At 55.5% G+C, this 18,086-nt stretch overlaps 1 protein-coding gene across 2 annotated transcripts in view; it reads left to right on the top strand.

Annotated features, from left to right (window-relative positions):
- The first annotated feature begins 402 nt into the window (after positions 1-402).
- FBLN1 (fibulin 1) overlaps positions 403-18,086 on the top strand; it is a 93,925-nt gene continuing 76,241 nt past the window's right edge. For both annotated transcript variants that reach the window (XM_035273355.3, XM_035273362.3), the window contains exons 1-2: positions 403-571; positions 15,045-15,150. In XM_035273355.3, the coding sequence (XP_035129246.2) occupies positions 493-571; positions 15,045-15,150 (185 nt within the window). In that variant the 5' untranslated portion in view covers positions 403-492. The remainder of the gene's footprint in view (positions 572-15,044; positions 15,151-18,086) is intronic.

Here is an 18,086-nt window from a genome sequence, read left to right as displayed (position 1 = left end):
TCCCACAGCCGGGCCTCCAACTCCAGGCCGGGGTCCCAGCTGCTCCGCGTCGAGTCGGGCGGGGCTGACCTTTGATCCTGAGCCCGCCCCTCGAGAGGGGGTGGGGGGAGGAGGGGATCGAGTTTCACGGGAAGTGGGGGGGATAGGGCTGGGGGCATCCGGCCCGAAGGCGCCCCCTCTGTGCCCCCTCCCGGGACCTCTGGAGTCCAGGCCCCCGCCCCCAGCCGTGGGCGCGCGCCCCTGGCGGCCTGGGTGCGGGGAGGGAGGGCCGTGGCGGGGGGCGCGGGGAGGGAGGGCCGTGGCGGGGGTTGCGGGGAGGGAGGGCCAGGAAGACCCGCGGCCCCGCCTCCGCCGCGCCCTCCTCCCGGGCGGGATAATTGAACGGCGCGGCCCGGGCTCAGCGTTGGCTGCCGAGGCTCGGCCGGAGCGTGGAGCCCGCGCCTTTGTCCGCCGCCGCCAGCCGCCAGCCGCCAGCCCGCCCGCCCGCCGCCCATGGAGCGCGCCGCCCCGTCGCGCCGGGTCCCGCTGCCGCTGCTGCTGCTCGGCGGCCTCGCGCTGCTGGCGGCCGGAGGTAGGGGCGCCCCGGGCCCGCCGCCCCCGGTTAGGGTCCCACCCTCCTCGCCCTCGCGCTCCCTGCGAGTTTTGGAACCATGGGACCCGGGGCCCGTGCGCTGCCCTGCGCGGCGCCCCCTCCCCCAACGGTCCGCTCCGATCCCCAGCTCCTCCCCGGCCCGAGGACTTGTTTCCAAACCGGATTCGCCCACCTCTCAAACACACCCTTCCACCCCAGTCCTAGCAAATCCAGCAGTCTCCGGAGGCCCCACTCCGGGCGCTGGGGGTTGGGGGGGCGCTGGTTGGGGGTGACCGAGGCCAGGGCGCCTGGCACTTGGCGCCGGAGGCGTCCATAGGTCTCTTTCCTCTCTGCTTCCCGCCTCCACCCCCAGTAGGGACCGTTGTACCCAGCTTGTGGATGAGAAAACTGAGCCTGCAGGATGGGGAGCAGTCATTTCCCCAGGAGGCACTAGCAGTCCTGGAATAGGGGACGGATGGGAATAAATTAGGTCAGGGAGCGTCCCGGGGGTTTGGGGGTCATAGCTGGGACGGTGGAGGGGATGTGGACCTGGCCACCTCCTCCCTGACTCCCTCCTGGGACACAGGGCCCAAGGCAGTGGTTCTGCCAGGCTCAGTGCTCAGCGTGGACTGGGGACTGGTCACTTACACCCAGTGGCGAGGGGGATGGAGTTTCCAATAGCAGGTCTGATTGATGGCCCAGACCCCAGGCCCCCAACCCTGGGACTGACAGGTCCCGGACGGTGCCCACCCAGCCTGCGCTTTTCTCCCCACTAACCCTCTAGGCCTGGTCCCTGGGGGGACCACCACGAGGTCCTCTGATCAGAGCAGCTGCTGGGCCGCAGAGCCAGGACCTGTGACCTCTCAGGGCCACTAGCTAGGCTGGTACTCCTGGTGTCTTTGTTTCTGCAGTGGCCCAGGTCCAGGGCACTGCCCTAGACCACCCTTGGAATCCGAATCCGGGTCTTAATCCCTGGTTTGAGTTCCTTTTAACCTTTGGTGACCGCCTTTGTTAGTTAAAAGGTCACTTGTCCCAACTACTGCTCACTGGGGGATTCCAGGAGGGGGGTTGAAGGGGGCTGGAGGGGGAGGGGAGGCGGCTGGCTGAGCTCTGCAGAGCTTTCTTCACTGGCTCACGGCAGCAGAGCCTCGGTTGTTGAGGCGGTGCTGGGCATGGCCTGGGCACCTCCTGGGGTTGGAGACCTGGTGGGGAGGCGCAGGGCTTAGTGTTGGCACCAGGAGCCTTCACAGCCCCTGGAGCCTCCTTAGAGGAGATGGGGCCTGATTCGAGGCAGCGCAGGAAGAGGGCATCCAGCAAGCCTCAGGCGGCTGGGTGGCTGCCAGCTGGAGGGAAAACCCCGAGGGGCCCTGTGGTGGGTGCGTGGGACATCCGAGACTCCTGTTAAAAATGGAGGGAGCCTCAGAGACCCTGACTGTATGGATGAGGACGCTGAGGGCCTGAGAGAAGTCATGGTCAACTCCGGCCCGGGAGTCCCTGCCTTCCCTTTCACTGTTCTTTTCTCTCTGTTAGGGAACAGTTTCTCCCTGTTCGTTGACTGAATGAGCACCCCAGGACCTGCAGGCCCGGAGGGAGGGGTTCAGCGCTGCTGGCGATCCTTCCCCACAGAGCAGTTTCTAACTGGAGGGGTTTAAAAAAACCTCCTAATTGCACACAGCGGGGTGTCCCGTGGGCCTTCTGTTTCTTTTGGGAGAAGTCTCTGAGTTTCAACAGGTTTAATTTGGTACAGTTTGGGAAGGGGTTTTGGAAGACTGCCTGGCTCCTGTCTACAGCTGAGAGGGCCCTAAAACTCTGTGTGTAAGACCACGAGTGGCACCGCCCCCGCTCTGGGAGAGCTGTGGGGCCGCAGATGGCGAGCCTGTGAGCTGATCTGCAGAAACTCCTTTGGCGCCGGCTGCTTTCATGGAGAAGGGCGCCGCTGATCTTCCTTGCCAAGGGGCCGAGAGGAGCCGCCCGTCTGTCCTGTGTCTGTCGGTCCCGTTGGGCTTTACTGAGAGCTGGGTGGGAGGGAGTAGAGAGGAGGAGGTGTTGGGAAAGACGTCTGTGTTTTCTCCAAGGCTTTCTTGGCCTCTGACTGCAGCCAGGCAGCGTTTCCGACTGATTAAAAGAAAGTTGGGAGGGAGAACAAAGGCCAGGGAGGACTTGGCTTGAAAACGTGTGTTCTGGAAGTTTCCCAGTTGGGAGGTGGGGGCCAGAGCACCGATGCATGAAGATGAGGCTCCATGCCATGGCGGGCAGCGCTGGGGCGGCTCCTGCAGCACCTACGGCTCTGGCTCACGCCCCGTTCCCGGGCCTCACCGAGGGCCCCCCAAATCAGGGCTGCATTTGCCACCCTGTGAGGTGTGTGGGGCAGGAGTAGGGGCCAGGCGGCTGACTCATCTTCAGGCCCTGCAGGGCTCGTTGGCTACTGGGAGACTAGAAACCAGTTTGCAGCAGAGAAAGCCACGGGATGCTTTGGTGGTTTTCTCATTAGTAAAATGAAGAGAACAAAACCTACTTCTTCAGTTGCCTTGAGGATTAAGAGAAAGAACAGAGGATGGTGTCTACCATGGCAGCTGGAGTAGTTTATTATTATTACTGAGACAGAGTTTCGCTCTTGTCATCCAGGCTGAAACGCAATGGCGTGATCTCAGCTCACTGCAGCCTCTGCCTCCCGGGTTCAAGCAGTTCTCCTGCCTTAGCCTCCAAGTAGCTGGGATTACAGGTGTGTACAATTACTGTACAGCTAATTTTTGTATTTTTGTAGAGACGTGTTTTCACCATGTTGGCCAGGCTGGTCTCAAACTCCTGACCTCAAGTGATCCGTCTGCCTTGGCCTCCCAAAGTGCTGGGATTACCGGCGTGAGCCACCTCGACCGGCCGACAGCTATAATATTAATATTAACTATTATTCCCGTTGTCCCCTTCCCTAGGAAGTGTTGGCCTTGGGGGCCTTCGCAGCACTTTGGGGGCTCCCTGGAGGCTCCTTGGAGGAGATGGGGCTTGATGTGAGGGGAGCGCAGAAAGAGTGCGATTCTGCCAACACCCCAAAATAGTTTTCCCCAAGACGCCTGTGGACTTTCTTCTATGCTGAGTTTCCCAGCCAGGCACTGGGAAAGAGGCCCCAGGGCCATAGGACTGGCAGTTGTCATTGCCAAACCCGTGTTGGGAAAGGTGGCGTTCTGAGCCATTCAGTCATTCGTTCACTCAGGGATAGCTAAGTGCCAGGTGCTGCTCTATGTCTTGTGGATGTGGCAGGAAAGGAGAGAGACCCAGTTTATCTCCCCATGCAATTCATGTTCCCTAGGAGATCCAGAAAAATGAACCGAGCCCTATTGGCAGAGTCAGGGAAGACTTCCTGGAGGAAGCGGTATGCAAACTGGGACCTGAAGGAGGAGAAGGCAGTTGCTAAGTCTGTGGATGGAGCTGGGGGGATGGGGAAAAGGGTGTTCCTGGCAGGGGAAATGGCAGGGCGAAAGGCCTGGAAGGAAGAGAAAACACGAGACTTCCCAGGGAAACCTCCAGTTCTGCCCGCTCCTCTCCACTTGGGGAGACTGCACTGCTTAGTGAGACTTCAGCAGCTTCGCTGACCTGGTGAGACTTTAAGGCCGGGCTCTGAGCACTGGGCACCTGGGCAGGGCAGCTTTCCAGGTGAAGTTTATTAAAACAGTTCTAAGAGGCACATGTTTTGCCAGCATATTTTATACAACAAGGTTTTCGTTTTGCAGAATAGCAAATCATAACAATTTGATGAATGAATCCTTTTGTAGGCCCCAGATGGTTCCAGTTTCCTTGTAGTGATCTCACATGTGGACCCATAACTAAACAGGGTGCAAGGGGGAACCACTGTGTCACCTTCTCTGGGATCAGAGACCCCCTCAGGCTGGAGGGGAGCTCAGGGCTGGCTAAGTCATCTGCTGTAAGTCACCCAGTGAGGAGCGAGGAGTGGGCCAGGCCGTGGGGAGGGAGGCTGGGCTCCATCTCCCTTAACCCCCGAAGGTCTTAACTAGAGGCTGGGGTGGGTGGGATCGGGGTGCCTGTTGCCCTGGCTGCTTACAGGTTATTTGTGGGGTACTACACTGTGTGGAGCGAACATTAGAAGGGAGTTAGGAAGCTGTGTGCTGGTCCCAGTTCTGAAAGTGTCTAGAGGGATCTGGATGACACCCACAACCTCTCTGCTTTTCTTTCCTTCGCTATGAGATGCTCGTGTCTTCCGGGTAGTGCAGGTGAAATGCTTTACATTCAGTAATGAATGTCATCTCAGCAGCCCAGCAAAATAGGTGATCCAGTGTTGTTTTGACCTGTTTTATTTTATTCTTCTTTTTGAGATGGAATCTCATTCTGCTGCCCAGACTGGAGGGCAGTGGCACCATCTCGGCTCACTGCAGCCTCCACCTGCTGGATTCAAACCATTCTCCTGCCTCAGCCTCTTGAGTAGCTGAGACTACAGGCCTGCACCACCACACCTGGCTAATTTTTGTATTTGTAGTAGAAATGGAGTTTCACCATGTTGGCCAGACTGGTCTTGAACTCCTGACTTCAAGTGATCTATCTGCCTCGGCCTCCCAAAGTGCTGGGATTACAGGCGTGAGCCACCGCACCCAGCCCTATTTTTCCTTTTGGATGTCATCACTCACTGGAGTGAAAATGTCCTGTAAGTTTTGCTCCCTATGTGTGAAGCCTGGCTTCCTGTTTGGGCCTAGAACTCCTCTGTGGACCCACATAGCGCCATTCCTGAGAGTCACTGATGGGTGTGGTGGGTTGAGGATGGACACCCGACCCCTGTGTGCCCCGCATGTTCTCTTCACAGCACAGGCACTCGAGCACCCTACCTGCCCCTCCCCTGCCTCAGTTCACCTGTTTTACCTTGCCATGCCCTCACCCTAGCCCTGCCCAGGAGGTGCTGTCATTGTCCCCCCTCATCCACGGGATGACACAGACCCAGAGAGGTCAGGTAGCGAGCCTGCAGGTGCACAGCTGCGAAGTGGCAGCACCAGGATTTGAGCCTGGACAGCTTGGCCCTGACATCATACCCCTCACCAGCACACTGGACAGTCTCACGTATCTTTTTTTTTTTTTTTTTTTTTTTTTTTGAGATGGAGTCTCCCACTGTCACCCAGGCTGGAGTGCAGTGGCTTGATCTTGGCCTACTGCAGTCTCTCTGCTTCCCAGGTTCAAGAGATTCTCCTGCCTCAGCCTCCAAAGTAGCTGGGATTACAGGCACCTGCCACCACACCTGCCTAACTTTTTTGTATTTTAGTAGAGATGGGGTTTCACTGTGTTGGCCAGGCTGGTCTCAAACTCCTGACCTCGTGATCTGCCCACCTTGGCCTCCCAAAGTGCTGGGATTACAGGTGTGAGCCACCGCGCCCGTCTGGCCTCACATATCTTTAGAAGACTTGCATCTTTAAGTCTGGTTTGGTGGGAAGCATGTTTCCTTTGGAGATTGATGGTGGGACGTGAGTGAGCTTTAGAGTCAGAGATGGATCTGAAGCCTCTGCATTGGCTGCATGGCCTCGGGCAACTTGGTGACTCTCTCTTTGCCCCCGTTTCGTAGAATAGCTAGGATCACATGAGATCATTTGTGCATTCATTCATTCACAGCCTTTTTTTTTTTTGACACGGAGTTTTGCTCTTGTCACCCAGGCTGGAGTGCAATGGCGCGATCTCGGCTCACCGCAACCTCCGCCTCCTGGGTTCAGGCAATTTTCCTGCCTCAGCCTCCCGAGTAGCTGGGATTACAGGCATGCGCCACCATGCCCAGCTAATTTTCGTATTTTTAGTAGAGACGGGGTTTCACCTTGTTGACCAGGATGGTCTCGATGTCTTGACCTCGTGATCCACCCTCCTCGGCCTCCCAAAGTGCTGGGATTACAGGCTTGAGCCAGCGCCCTCGGCCCTATTCACGGACATTTACTGAATGAAATGTCCTGCCTCAGGGCAGGCATGGGAGCAGGATGCAGAATGAGACAGTGCCTGGCTCAGCCTCGTGGCACTAAGTACAGAGTTGATTGTTGGTGCTAAGTGCTGGGAAGCTCAGGGTACAAAGAGACCGCAAAAAATAAACATATTTGTCCCATGTGCATGTGTGTGTGCATTGGCGGTAGTTAGGGAGGACTTCCCGGAGGAGGGACCTTTGAGCTGGTGTGGCATGAACAAGCTGGCCTGAGGAGAACAAGGGTCCTGGGACCATCTAGCCTGTGAAACTCCAGATTCCAAATGCCAGGTGCAGAGGGTGCATGACAGGTGACTGGAGTGGGGAGAGGAGCACCAGGGGAGATGGGTCCTGGAAGGCCAGGAGGCCCTTGAAGCAGGATGGGGTGTTGCAGAAGGATGAGGATGGCCCTTTGTGCACTGGGCTGATGCAGGAAGTTGCTGCCTGGGCCAGAGCTGCCTGGAGGGAACTGTGGGGAGAATGCTTCTTGCCTTCCCAGAGAGGTGCCTTCTGCTCCTTCTCTCTTGCTGCCTCCTCCCGGCTGGTTCTCCACCCAAGACCCCCGTCATCGCCATGACAGATGCTGGGAACAGGCTCAGTAGTGGACAGAGGCAGCTGTTGTGCTGGTGACAGGCCCGGAGCCCTAAGAGCAGGCTCCAGTTTGCCCTGCTTCCTCCTGTAGAGGCCAATTGACCTTGAAGAGGGGCACAAGTCTGTCTCATCCTGGTCCTGTAAGGGATGCAGGGACATAGGCCAACCTGGCTGGATCCCTACCGGCTTCCCAGGCTTGGAGGGGCAGGGCGCACGCGCAGAGTTGGGAGGAGTCTTGCCCAGTCCTGTTTGGTTGGAACTTTCTGTCACGGTCTCTGTGGTTGACCTCTCGTTGCATTTCAGGCTTTTCGGTTTCTCAGTTCTGAATACCAGTGGGGCCACTCCAAGTCTTTGCTGTAGGCTTTAGGCAATGCTGTGGGGCAGTTGGGTGGAGCAGGGGCATGAACCTTTTGGGTGGTGAGCCCGGGAGGCACACAGGACAGAGCATCAAGCTCCTGTTCACTTTCAAATCTGACGCCCTCAGCTGCCTCTGAGTTTTTGACCTTGAGCAGAGGAAACCGAGGAAATTAAGGCTGGCTTCTGATCACATGCCTTCTCTTCACCCCCAGCTATTCACGGAGCTTTGCCAACTTTTCAAATATCCTCATTTGCCGGATGAGGATATTAAAATAAAAAACGCAGAAACCCAATCAATCACCATCTCATATCATCACCGCTTCCTAGAGGTAGGGGACATTTTAATGCACCAAATCTTGGAAGGACGCAGTCTCCTAATAAAAGACAGCATTGTAGGTGGAATCGGGCTGGCTCTGTGGAGGTCCCTGGGTCCTGCTTTACTTTCACCCTGTTTTGTTGCAACCCGGTGGAAATTGTGTCAGAGCAGTGCCCGTACACAGGGTGGGATTTGGGAAGCCTGCTTTTAACTGCAGGCCAAATCCTCCGTTCAGTTTATAGATGAAGAAAGAGGCCCGGACTTGGTCCAGGTGGGAAAACTCTCACCTGTGAGATCAGCAGCAGACTCCAGGCCTCCGGGTTCCCCGGTCCCTGGTCTCCCCAGCACCCCTGTCTCCCCAGCACCCCTGTCTCCCCAGCACCCCTGGTCTCCCCAGCACCCCTGGTCTCCCCAGCACCCCTGTCTCCCCAGCACCCCTGGTCTCCCCAGCACCCCTGGTCTCCCCAGCACCCCTGGTCTCCCCAGCACCCCTGGTCTCCCCAGCACCCCTGTCTCCCCAGCACCCCTGGTCTCCCCAGCACCCCTGTCTCCCCACTGTGGCAGTCTGCACAACATCAATCTGGGTATTAAGATGCTAGTGGCTCACAGGCTGCCGGGAATGAGATCAGGCCTTGCCCAAAGCTCTGCGATGTTCACAGCTAGCTGGCTGACATTCTAGAAGCTTCCACCCAAGGAGTGGCACAGAATCTCTCCGAGCATCTGTAGTTTTAGAGCACAGGGCCATATCCTTCCCAGGTGTCCCAGGGCTTGGTCCCCAGGGGCCATGTGAGCTGAGTTTCTCTGTGTACCTTGGAACATGGGGCATGCTGCTGCTCTACACCATAATCTGTATAGAGGTTTTTTTTTTTGAGATGGAGTTTCGCTGTTGTTACCCAGGCTGGAGTGCAATGGCATGATCTCGGCTCACTGCAACCTCCACCTCCCGGGTTCAAGCAATTCTGCCTCAGCCTCCCGAGTAGCTGGGATTACAGGCACGCGCCACCATGCCCAGCTAATTTTTGTATTTTTAGTAGAGACGGGGTTTCACCTTGTTGACCGGGATGGTCTTGATCTCTTGACCTTGTGACCCACCCGCCTCGGCCTCCCAAAGTGCTGGGATTATAGGCGTGAGCCACCATGCCCGGCCTCTGTATGGATGTTTAACGCATCTGGAAAAATTTAGTTTTAGCAGCTGTCCCAGGCAACAAATGGTACCTGAGGCCTGTGAACTGAGCCATCTGTCTGCACCAATTACTCCGCAGGCATGCCTCTCTCCTGAAGAGGTGGTGGCATGGTGGCCATGGGGCGCCCTGTCATTCTGGAGGAGGGTGTGGTTCCTTTGAAAAAGAATGTTCTCCCAAGCCTGCCTGGTACAGTAACTTTTCCTTTTGTTTAATTTTGAAGATCGTGTTTTCTCCTGTGGTCAGGGTGCTGACGTAAGCTCTTCTCCTGGATTATCTCGTCAATCCTCCCCCGTGGTTTTTTGTTTTTTGAGTTTTTTTTTGAGACAGTTTTGGTCTGTCACCAGGCTGGAGTGCAGTGGTGTGATTTTGGCTCAGTGCAACCTCTCCCTCCTGGGTTCAAGCAATTCTCTCACCCCAGCCTCCTGAGTAGCTAGAATTTCAGGCACCCAACACCATGCTTGGCTAATTTTTGTATTTTAGGTAGAGATGGGGTTTCACCATGTTGGCCAGGCTGGTCTTGAACTCCTGGCCTGAAGTGATCTGCCTCCCTTGGCCTTCCACAGTGCTGGGATTATAGGCGTGAGCCACAACGCCCAGCCTCTTACCCCATTTTTACAGATGAAGGAAATGAGGCTTCCTGAGGCTTAGTAAGAGAAGGAACCAGATTCAAGGCTGAGCAGTTTTAACCCACAGTGTTGCCTTCGCTGGGAACGTCCGAGTTGAAGGTTTGCAAGATTTTTTTTTTGAGGAGGAGTTTCGCTCTTGTTACCCAGGCTGGAGTGCAAATGGCGCCATCTCGGCTCACCGCAACCTCCGCCTCCTGGGTTTAGGCAATTCTCCTGCCTCAGCCTCCCCAGAAGCTGGGATTACAGGCACGCGCCACCATGCCCAGCTAATTTTTTGTATTTTTAGTAGAGATGCGGTTTCACCATGTTGACCTGGATGGTCTCGATCTCTTGACCTAGTGATCCACCCGCCTCAGCCTCCCAAAGAGCTGGGATTACAGGCTTGAGCCACCATGCCCGGCCAGGTTTGCAAGATTTTGGGAGAGAGTTTCTCTTGTTTTATATCTAGTATTATACTTAGGATCTAACTCACAGGGTCAGGTGCAGGAGTCAGACGGACGCTGGTTGATTGAGGCTCTTTCTCAGAAACAACGGGAAATGGGGAAACGGTCTGAGAGAGAAGATTCCAGGTTCCCGGAGGCCAGTGATGGGGTGTCGAGTTACCAGCGAGTGCCCGTTTGGCTTGGGTGGGTGTCCAGTGTGGGTAACTTTTGGATCTCAGAGCATCGCACAGCTGTTGGTGGTCGGGGATGGAAGAAGCAGTCGTGGCTTCAGTTGGTCCACGTTACCTTCCTGACTCACAGGCCTGCCCGGATGTCCTAGGGGTTCTGTACAAATGGCCTTGATTTTATGCCCTTCTCAAGGTGTCATGGTGGGTCTGACTGATTAGGCAGTTGGTTGGATGCGGTTGACCCCTGCAGAACTCTTGGTACTCATGAGGCGTGGAGTTGGCATGGGGGATCTCTTAGCCCGAGTCTCCTGTTTGCCCTCGCTCCAGCCTGGCGGAGGGTCCTGGGCAGGCACCAAGAAGGCCCCATGTTGGGTAGGACTTGAGCAGGTGTGTAGGAGAGTGAGGTGGGAGGTGCCTCTGTGGGCCTCAGATGGTCCCCTGCCTGTGTGATGGGCAGTGAAGCTCAGGATGCCCTGTGTTTGGATATCTACAGGTGACCCCATGCCCAGGTAAATGAGCAACTGGAAGAGCCTACAGGGGTGCCGGTGGAGCTGGACCCCAGCCCTTCCGCACCCCCATCTTCCCTCCCTCACAGGACGCACAGGGAGCTCTGAGCCTCGGGGTGTCTTTTTGTTTTTAGCTTTTTGGTTTGTTTTGAGACAGGGTCTCCCCTTGTCCGCTAGGCTGGCGCACGGTGGTGCAGTCATGGCCCGCTGCAACCTTGAACCCCTGGGCTCAAGCGATCCTCCCACTTCTGCCTTCCAAAATGCTGGGATCATAGGCTTGGGGTGCCATGCCTGGCCTCTTTTTTTGCTGTTCTTTTGAAGTTGTTCATTCATGTGTATTTTGGTTACAATGTTGCAATCCACTTTCTGCTGAACCCTTGAAGCCTCAGCTTGCCGTGTAAACCACGTGGACGGAGCACTGTGAAATGCAGCGTGAATCAGTTTGCTTGACTGTTGGGATTACTGCATGAAAACAGCCTTGATCGGAGAAGGCAAGTTAGTCTGTGGGCGAACCTCCGATTGCTCTCCTAAGGCAGGATGCGACAGGATGGCCACCAAACACTAAATTATTTTGCTTTAAAGAGGTACTTTTGGCCGGGTGTGGTGGCTCAAGCCTGTAATCCCAGCACTTCGGGAGGCCGAGGCGGGTAGATCTCGAGGTCAAGAGATCGAGACCATCCTGGTCAACATGGTGAAACCCCGTCTCTACTAAAAATACAAAAAATTAGCCGGGCATGGTGGCGCGTGCCTGTAACCCCAGCTACTCAGGAGGCTGAGGCAGGAGAATTGCCTGAACCCAGGAGGCGGAGGTTGCAATGAGCCGAGATCACGCCATTGCACTCCAGCCTGGGTAACAAGAGCGAAACTCCGTCTCTAAATAAATAAATAAATAAAGAGGTACTTTTAATTGTGGTGAAATATGCATCACATAGGATTTGCCATTTTAACCATTGCCTTTTTTTTTTGCGATGGAGCCTCACTCTTGCACAGGCTGGAGTGCAATGGTGTGATCTTGACTCAGTGCAACCTCTGCCTCCCGGGTTCAAGCAATTTTCCTGCCTCAGCCTCCTGAGTAACTGGGACTACAGGCTAGCGCCACCACGCCCAGCTAATTTTCTGTAGTTTTAGTAGAGACAGGGTTTCACTGTGTTGGCCAGGATGGTCTTGATCTCCTGACCTTGTGATCCACCCGCCTTGGCCCCTGAAGTGCTGGGATTACAGGGGTGAGCCGCTGCGCCGGGCCCCTCCTTTCTTCTGAGCAACAATGAGTTAATCCCCTTCGATTGTTTAATCCTCCAGCCACTGTTGACGGAGAGCTTTCTGTGTGCTTGGAACTTGATAAACTGCATCCCTCTTCTCAGCAACCCCGGGAAGATAGTGCAGGCCCCATTTTCCCACGGGGGAAGCTGTGGTTCAGAGAGGCGATGCCGCCTGCCCAGGGTCACAGAGCAAAAAACTGCTGGAGCTGGGACTGGAACCCACGGCCGTTTGGCTCCAACGCTGACACTCTTTCTACTCAGCTCTGTAGCTGCCACCGGCTGGGTGGATACAAGGACAGGAGACAGACCCTGCCCTCCCAACGTTTGTGGCTATCAGGGTAAGGCAGGCGGGCAGGGTGTCGGAGGATGGGGAGACATGCGCCTGTCACATCCTGCCTTAGGAGAGCAATCGGAGGTTCGCCCACAGACTAACTTGCCTTCTCCGATCAAGGCTGTTTTCATGCAGTAATCCCAACAGCATCAAGCAAACTGATTCACGTTGCATTTCACGATGTTCCGTCCAGCACCACCCTCCAGGCATGGGCGGTGATGTGGGAGCATAGGGGCGCCCGGGCCGTGTGGAATGGGCAGGCATTCGGCCAGAAGAGGGTGACGGGGGCAGGCACAGGAGGTGGGCTAGGACAGGAGACGGGCTGCCGAAGACGTGAGGGTGAAACCGCAGATGGGGGGCTGGGTGGGCCTGGCTGGAGAAGGGGTGGAGGGGGCGTGGGGACAGAGATGGGCACCGGTCTTGGCTGCACAGAGACAGCAGTGTCGCTGTCAGGCCACATGGCCGGGTCACATCGTGTTCATCCAGGAGTGAGCCACAGCCGTGTCTCATCTGTAGCAGATAAGGTCCTTCCATGGGTGAATGCTTTTCTTAATGAATTCGAGCAAGAATGAATGAATGAATGAATGAATGGGAACATTCAAGGTTATCCCTGCGATAACATGGCTGTCACTTCTGATGACTTCTACTTTGGTGCCGGGAGGCTTGCAACTCCACACAATCTGACCTGAACTCCGGCTCCTGGTGAATCTCACGTTCACCCAACAGCATCGCTGGGGAACGTGGAGAGGGGACAGCTGAGGTGGCGGATGGGCTGAGTGGTCAGGCTCCTGGAAACTGGTGGGCTTTGTGTGGGACAGACCTTCACCATTACCCACGCCACTGCAGGACTCCTGCCAGCCTGGGGGACCCGGGTGAGAGTAAGAAGGGTGGGTCTACCTTGCACTGCAGAAAGCAGCTCTGAGCTTCCTGGAAGCCCCAGGGAAAAGGGAAAGCCCCAGAGTTGACACTGGGGGACACAGTTCTAGGTGAGACCCCTCCTCCTGGCCATGTGGAATGGCCTGGCTGAGCCTCAGCTCATTCGTGCACTGACCCTACCCATTCTGGAATGTTTCTGGAAGTTTCTCCTCCTCCCTTGCTGAGAACGGGATGGGGCATCTGAATGTGGCATATTCTAGACATGCTTACAGTGGCTGATGACCAGTAGGGTGGTTTAGAGAGGCGCTGCTTCACCCAGCAGACAGTAACCTCGCTCTGGGCCACCCCGAGGGCCCAACCCGGAAGAAGAATGCATTCAGGCAGAGCACCCACAGTTGTGTGTGGGGAAACGCTGCCAAGCCCCATGGGATTTACCCTCAAGGGGCTGGAAAGCCATTAGGAAGGAAACATGGGGCTGCTTGAAGCCCAGTTTTGTAATGTCCTGCCGAGAGGTGAACCTCTGCTCGGAGGCCGAGGCTGTCGGTGCTAATGCTTTCTGGCATGTGACTCCCTTAGACTGAGAGCCAAGTATGTGGGCACCTGGCACCCGGCTGCTCCTTCCTTCAGGCACAATGGGGTCGTCTCCCTCTGTGAGCTGTGGAGCTGGTGGGGGGGGGTGGTGGTGCCCATTGGGGCTGTAGCCTGGGCTGGGGCATGGGGCACAAGGGCCTGTGTGCCCAGCTCATTTGGGCCGTGGCCTGGATGTGAGGGTGTGGGCCGGCTGCTTGGCGCCTGACCCTTTCATCTGCCCTTTTTGTGAGTGACAGAACATGGCCAGGCTGCTGTTACTCCCGAACCAGTGCTCTCTGCCCTCCCAGGTCTGTCCTCACCAGTCTTCTCACAGGTCCCCGTCTGCGTAGAAGAGGGGGTCTTGTAGCAAGTCAAGGGCAGAAACCATCACCAGCCTCGGTTTTCTCATTTGTAGCTTGAGGCCCGTGTTCCTGCTCCCTTTCTCCTAAGATGGAAGGAGAAAACGGTTGTGGGTTACAGAAGCTGGTCTAGAAATATTGGATTTTAGGCCAGGTGCGGTGGCTCATGCCTGTAATCCTAGTACTTTGGGAGGCCAAAGCGGGCGGATCACCGAAGGTCAGGAGTTTGAAACTGGCCTGGCCAATATGATGAAACCCCATTTCTACTAAAAATGAAAAAAAATTACCCAGGCTTGGTGGTGGGTGCCTGTAATCCCAGCTAATTGGGAGGCTGAGGCAGGAGAATCACTTGAATCTGGGAGGTGGAGGTTGCATTGAGCCGAGATCACACCACTGCACTCCAGCCTGGGTGACAGAGAGAGACTGTCTCAAAAAGAAAAAAAAAAAAGTTGGTATTTTTTCCTTCTTATTTGACTCAGCTCATTGCATTTCGAACCCCTCCCTGTCTGCAGACTCTCCTCTGGAAAGAGTCAGGTCGGTTGTTCCTGGCCCTGCCTTGCCTGCTGGCAGGACTGGCCGGCGGCGTGGCCGTGCCTCTGTCAGCGGGGCCTGTCTTCCTTGCCCACCGGCCTGTGAAGGCAGGGGCCCCATCTGGACAGGGACTGCATCAGCATCTCGGGGGCTGAGCTGCAACCCATCCAAGTTGGATTCAGAAAGGGATTCAGCCGGGGAAGGATTTAGGCCTTTCTAGGAAGGAGTTGGGTGTGGGCTCCCAGGCTCCCAGCTGGGACCTGGTGAGGTTTTCAGTCCTGGTTTGCAGAGTGACTAAAAGATGTGTCCCCTGCCCTTTCAGACCAGCCTGATGCTGTAGTGAAGGTAGAGGACGTGCGCCTGGGAGGGGCCCTGCGCTCCTGGAGTGGCGAGCTCCCTCTCAGCTTGTTCTCTTCCCTGCACAGTGGACGCGGATGTCCTCATGGAGGCTTGCTGTGCGGACGGAAACCGGATGGCCACTCATCAGAAGGACTGCTCGCTGCCGTATGCCTCGGAATCCAAAGAATGCAGGTACATTTGCCAGTGGCCACTGCTTCAGTGGAACAGTGTTCCTTTAGAGGGAAGTGGGGGAGGAAGGGACAGTGTGTGCCAGACCTCTCGGGAGAGGCTAGACACCCAGGCCTGGATCCATCCAGGCTGCGGCTGCTGCAGTGGGTGACCCCTGCCTCCCTTGTGGCACAGGGCCTTGGCCTACCCTTCCTGTGCCACTCTGTGATTGTCAGAGTATCTGTCTCCTTCACTAGGAGCAAGAAGATGTGGGCTTGTGGCTGCTCTGCCACAGCTGGGCAGCTGTGGACAAGTCAGTTTTCCTCTTTTAAAAAAGGGGGGCCTGGGTGTGGTGACTCACACCTGTAATCCCAGCACTTTGGGAAGCAGAGGTGGCCACATCAGGAAGTCAAGAGTTTGAGACCAGCCTGACCAACATGGTGAAACTAAAAAGATACCAAAAATTAGCCAGGCATGGTGGCTCACGCCTGTAGTCCCAGCTACTAGGGAAGCTGAGGCAGGAGAATTGCTTGAACCCAGGAGGTGGAGGTTGCAGTGAGCCGAGATCGTGCCATTACACTCCAGCCTGGGCGACAGGGCAAGACTCCATCTCAAAAATAATAAGGGGGGGAACAGTTGTTGGGGAGCAGAGGAGATCATGTGACTAAAGTGCCTTGCGAATGGAAACACGGACCACCTGTAGACCTCAGAAATGCCCATGAGCCGGGCACAGAGTGGAGCGCTCCACCAGGCGGTTTTCACCTTCCACGGAAGCCCGCACCTGGAGCTTCTGCTTTTATTCTTCTCTCTCTACATTGACTCAAGCTCTCTGAAAATTCTGAGACCATATAAGCTTAGAATAAATGATGAGAGGCTGGGTGTGGTGGCTCATGCCTGTAATCCCAGCACTTTGAGAGGCCGAGGCAAGTGTATCACCTGAGGTCAGGAGTTCAAGACCAGCCTGGTCCACATGGTGAAACCCCATCTCTACTAAAAATACCAAAAAAGTTAGCCATGCATGGTGGCGCACACCTGTAATCCCAGCTACCTGGGAGGCTGAGGCAGGAGAGTTGCTCGAACCTGGGAGGTGGAGGTTGCAGTGAGCCGAGATTGCACCATTGTACTTGAGCCTGGGTAATAAGAGCGAAATTCTGTCTCTAAAAAAGAAAAAAAAAGAATAAATGATGAGATTAGGTCTTGCTAATCATCATTGTAAAAATAATAGTGAAGGCCGGGCACGGTGGCTCACACCTGTGATCCCAGCACTTTGGGAGGGCGAGGCGGATGGATCACAAGATCAGGTGTTCAAGACCAGCCTGGCCAAGATGGTGAAACCCTGTCTCTACTAAAATCACAAAAATTAGCCAGGTGTGGTGACAAGTGCCTGTAATCCAAGCTACTCAGGAGGCTGAGGCAGAGAATCGCTTAAACGCGGGAGATGGAGATTGCAGTGAGCTGAGGTCGCACCTCTGCACTCCAGCCGGGGCGACGGAGTGAGACCCCATCCGCCAATAATAGTGAAAACCGCAGCAAGCCCGTGTGGAGCGCCTACTTTACGGGGAGACTTTGATATACATTATCTCATTGAACCTTGTCATGAGTCCCATTCGATAGAGACCGGGCTTTTCCTGGTTGTCCAGCTGGTAAGCAGTGAGGTGAGCACATGTCTGGGAGACGAGGGTGTGGAAGCATCCAGCATTTGTTTTCTCTGCCTCAAGCGGCTGTGGTGCGTGGAGCCTGGGGCGTGGGGTGGAGAGCTGTCACGGAAAGAATGCGCAGGGACAGCTCACCTGGCTCACCCACCTCCTCCCGGAGATTTGCATTTGTGCTGGGTGCGCACGGCTTGCTGCCTTCCAGCAGTGATGAAGGACATAGATCCGGGTGGAGGAAATTCTTGAAAAGTCAAAAGCATTCTAGACCAAACAAAGGAAAACAGGAAGCTTGCACGGTTTGAATTGACTGGGAGAACATGCAGGCAGGAATTTCTGGGGCATCTGATGAGTGGGAGCCCTGATCCTGGCTTGCGGCGGATACAGGAAATGCTGGAAGTGTCCGAGGGGCCGCCGACAGTTCTGCAGTGAGGCTGCGGGTGATCAGCGCCAAGCATTTGGTGTACCGTCTGCGAGGACAGCAGCCAGCCTGGCCCCAGGAAGGACAAGGGCTGGGGAGGTGGACCAACCTGGTTGGGTTTCTGGCTGGATGACCTGAGCCAGCTCAAAGGCACCATGATACCTCGTTTTCGGGGTTGTTATAATGATCAGAGATTGGCTGGGCAAGTTCTAATTGCAGCACTTCGGGAGACCAAAGTGCATAGATCACCTGAGGCCAGGAGTTCGAGACCAGCCTGGCCAACATGGTGAAACCCCGTCTCTACTAAAAATACAAAAATTAGCCAGGTGTGGGGGCTGGTGCTTGTAGTCCCAGCTACTGGGGAGGCTGAGGCAGGGGAATCACTTGAACCTGGGAGGCAGAGGTTGCAGTGAGCTGAGATACTGCACTCTAGTCTGGGCAACAGAGCAAGTCTCTGTTTCAAAAAAAAAACAAAAAAGAAAACAAAAAAAAGAAAAAAGATAACTCCAAGATTTGTCAGAGACATTGGTGAGAAGTCAGTGGTGACTAAAATCCTTATTCACAAGCAAGGCCCAGAGAGCTGCCGAATCTGTGGCCTCGGTTTCTCTGTCTGCACATGGAGGGGTTACACTGGCTGATGCCTCACTTTTTTTTATTTCAGTAGGTATTAATAATGGTGGCTCCCTGTTATGGGCTAAATTGTGTCTTCCCAAAATCCATCTGGTGAAGTCCTAACCCCCAGCATCTCAGAATGTGACTCTATTTGGAGACAGGGACTTTGAAAGGTGATACGGTTGAATGAGGTCATTCGGGCGGACTCTAATCCAACAGGCCTGCTGTCCTTCGAGGAGGAGGCAAGGACACAGACACACAGGGAAGGCTGACTGGGG

Source organism: Callithrix jacchus, chromosome 1, assembly GCF_049354715.1.
Source record: "Callithrix jacchus isolate 240 chromosome 1, calJac240_pri, whole genome shotgun sequence".
In the NCBI taxonomy this organism is placed as follows: Eukaryota; Metazoa; Chordata; class Mammalia; order Primates; family Cebidae; genus Callithrix; species Callithrix jacchus.
Note: the sequence above shows the minus strand (reverse complement) of the source record. Positions and strands in the feature narration are given on the sequence as shown.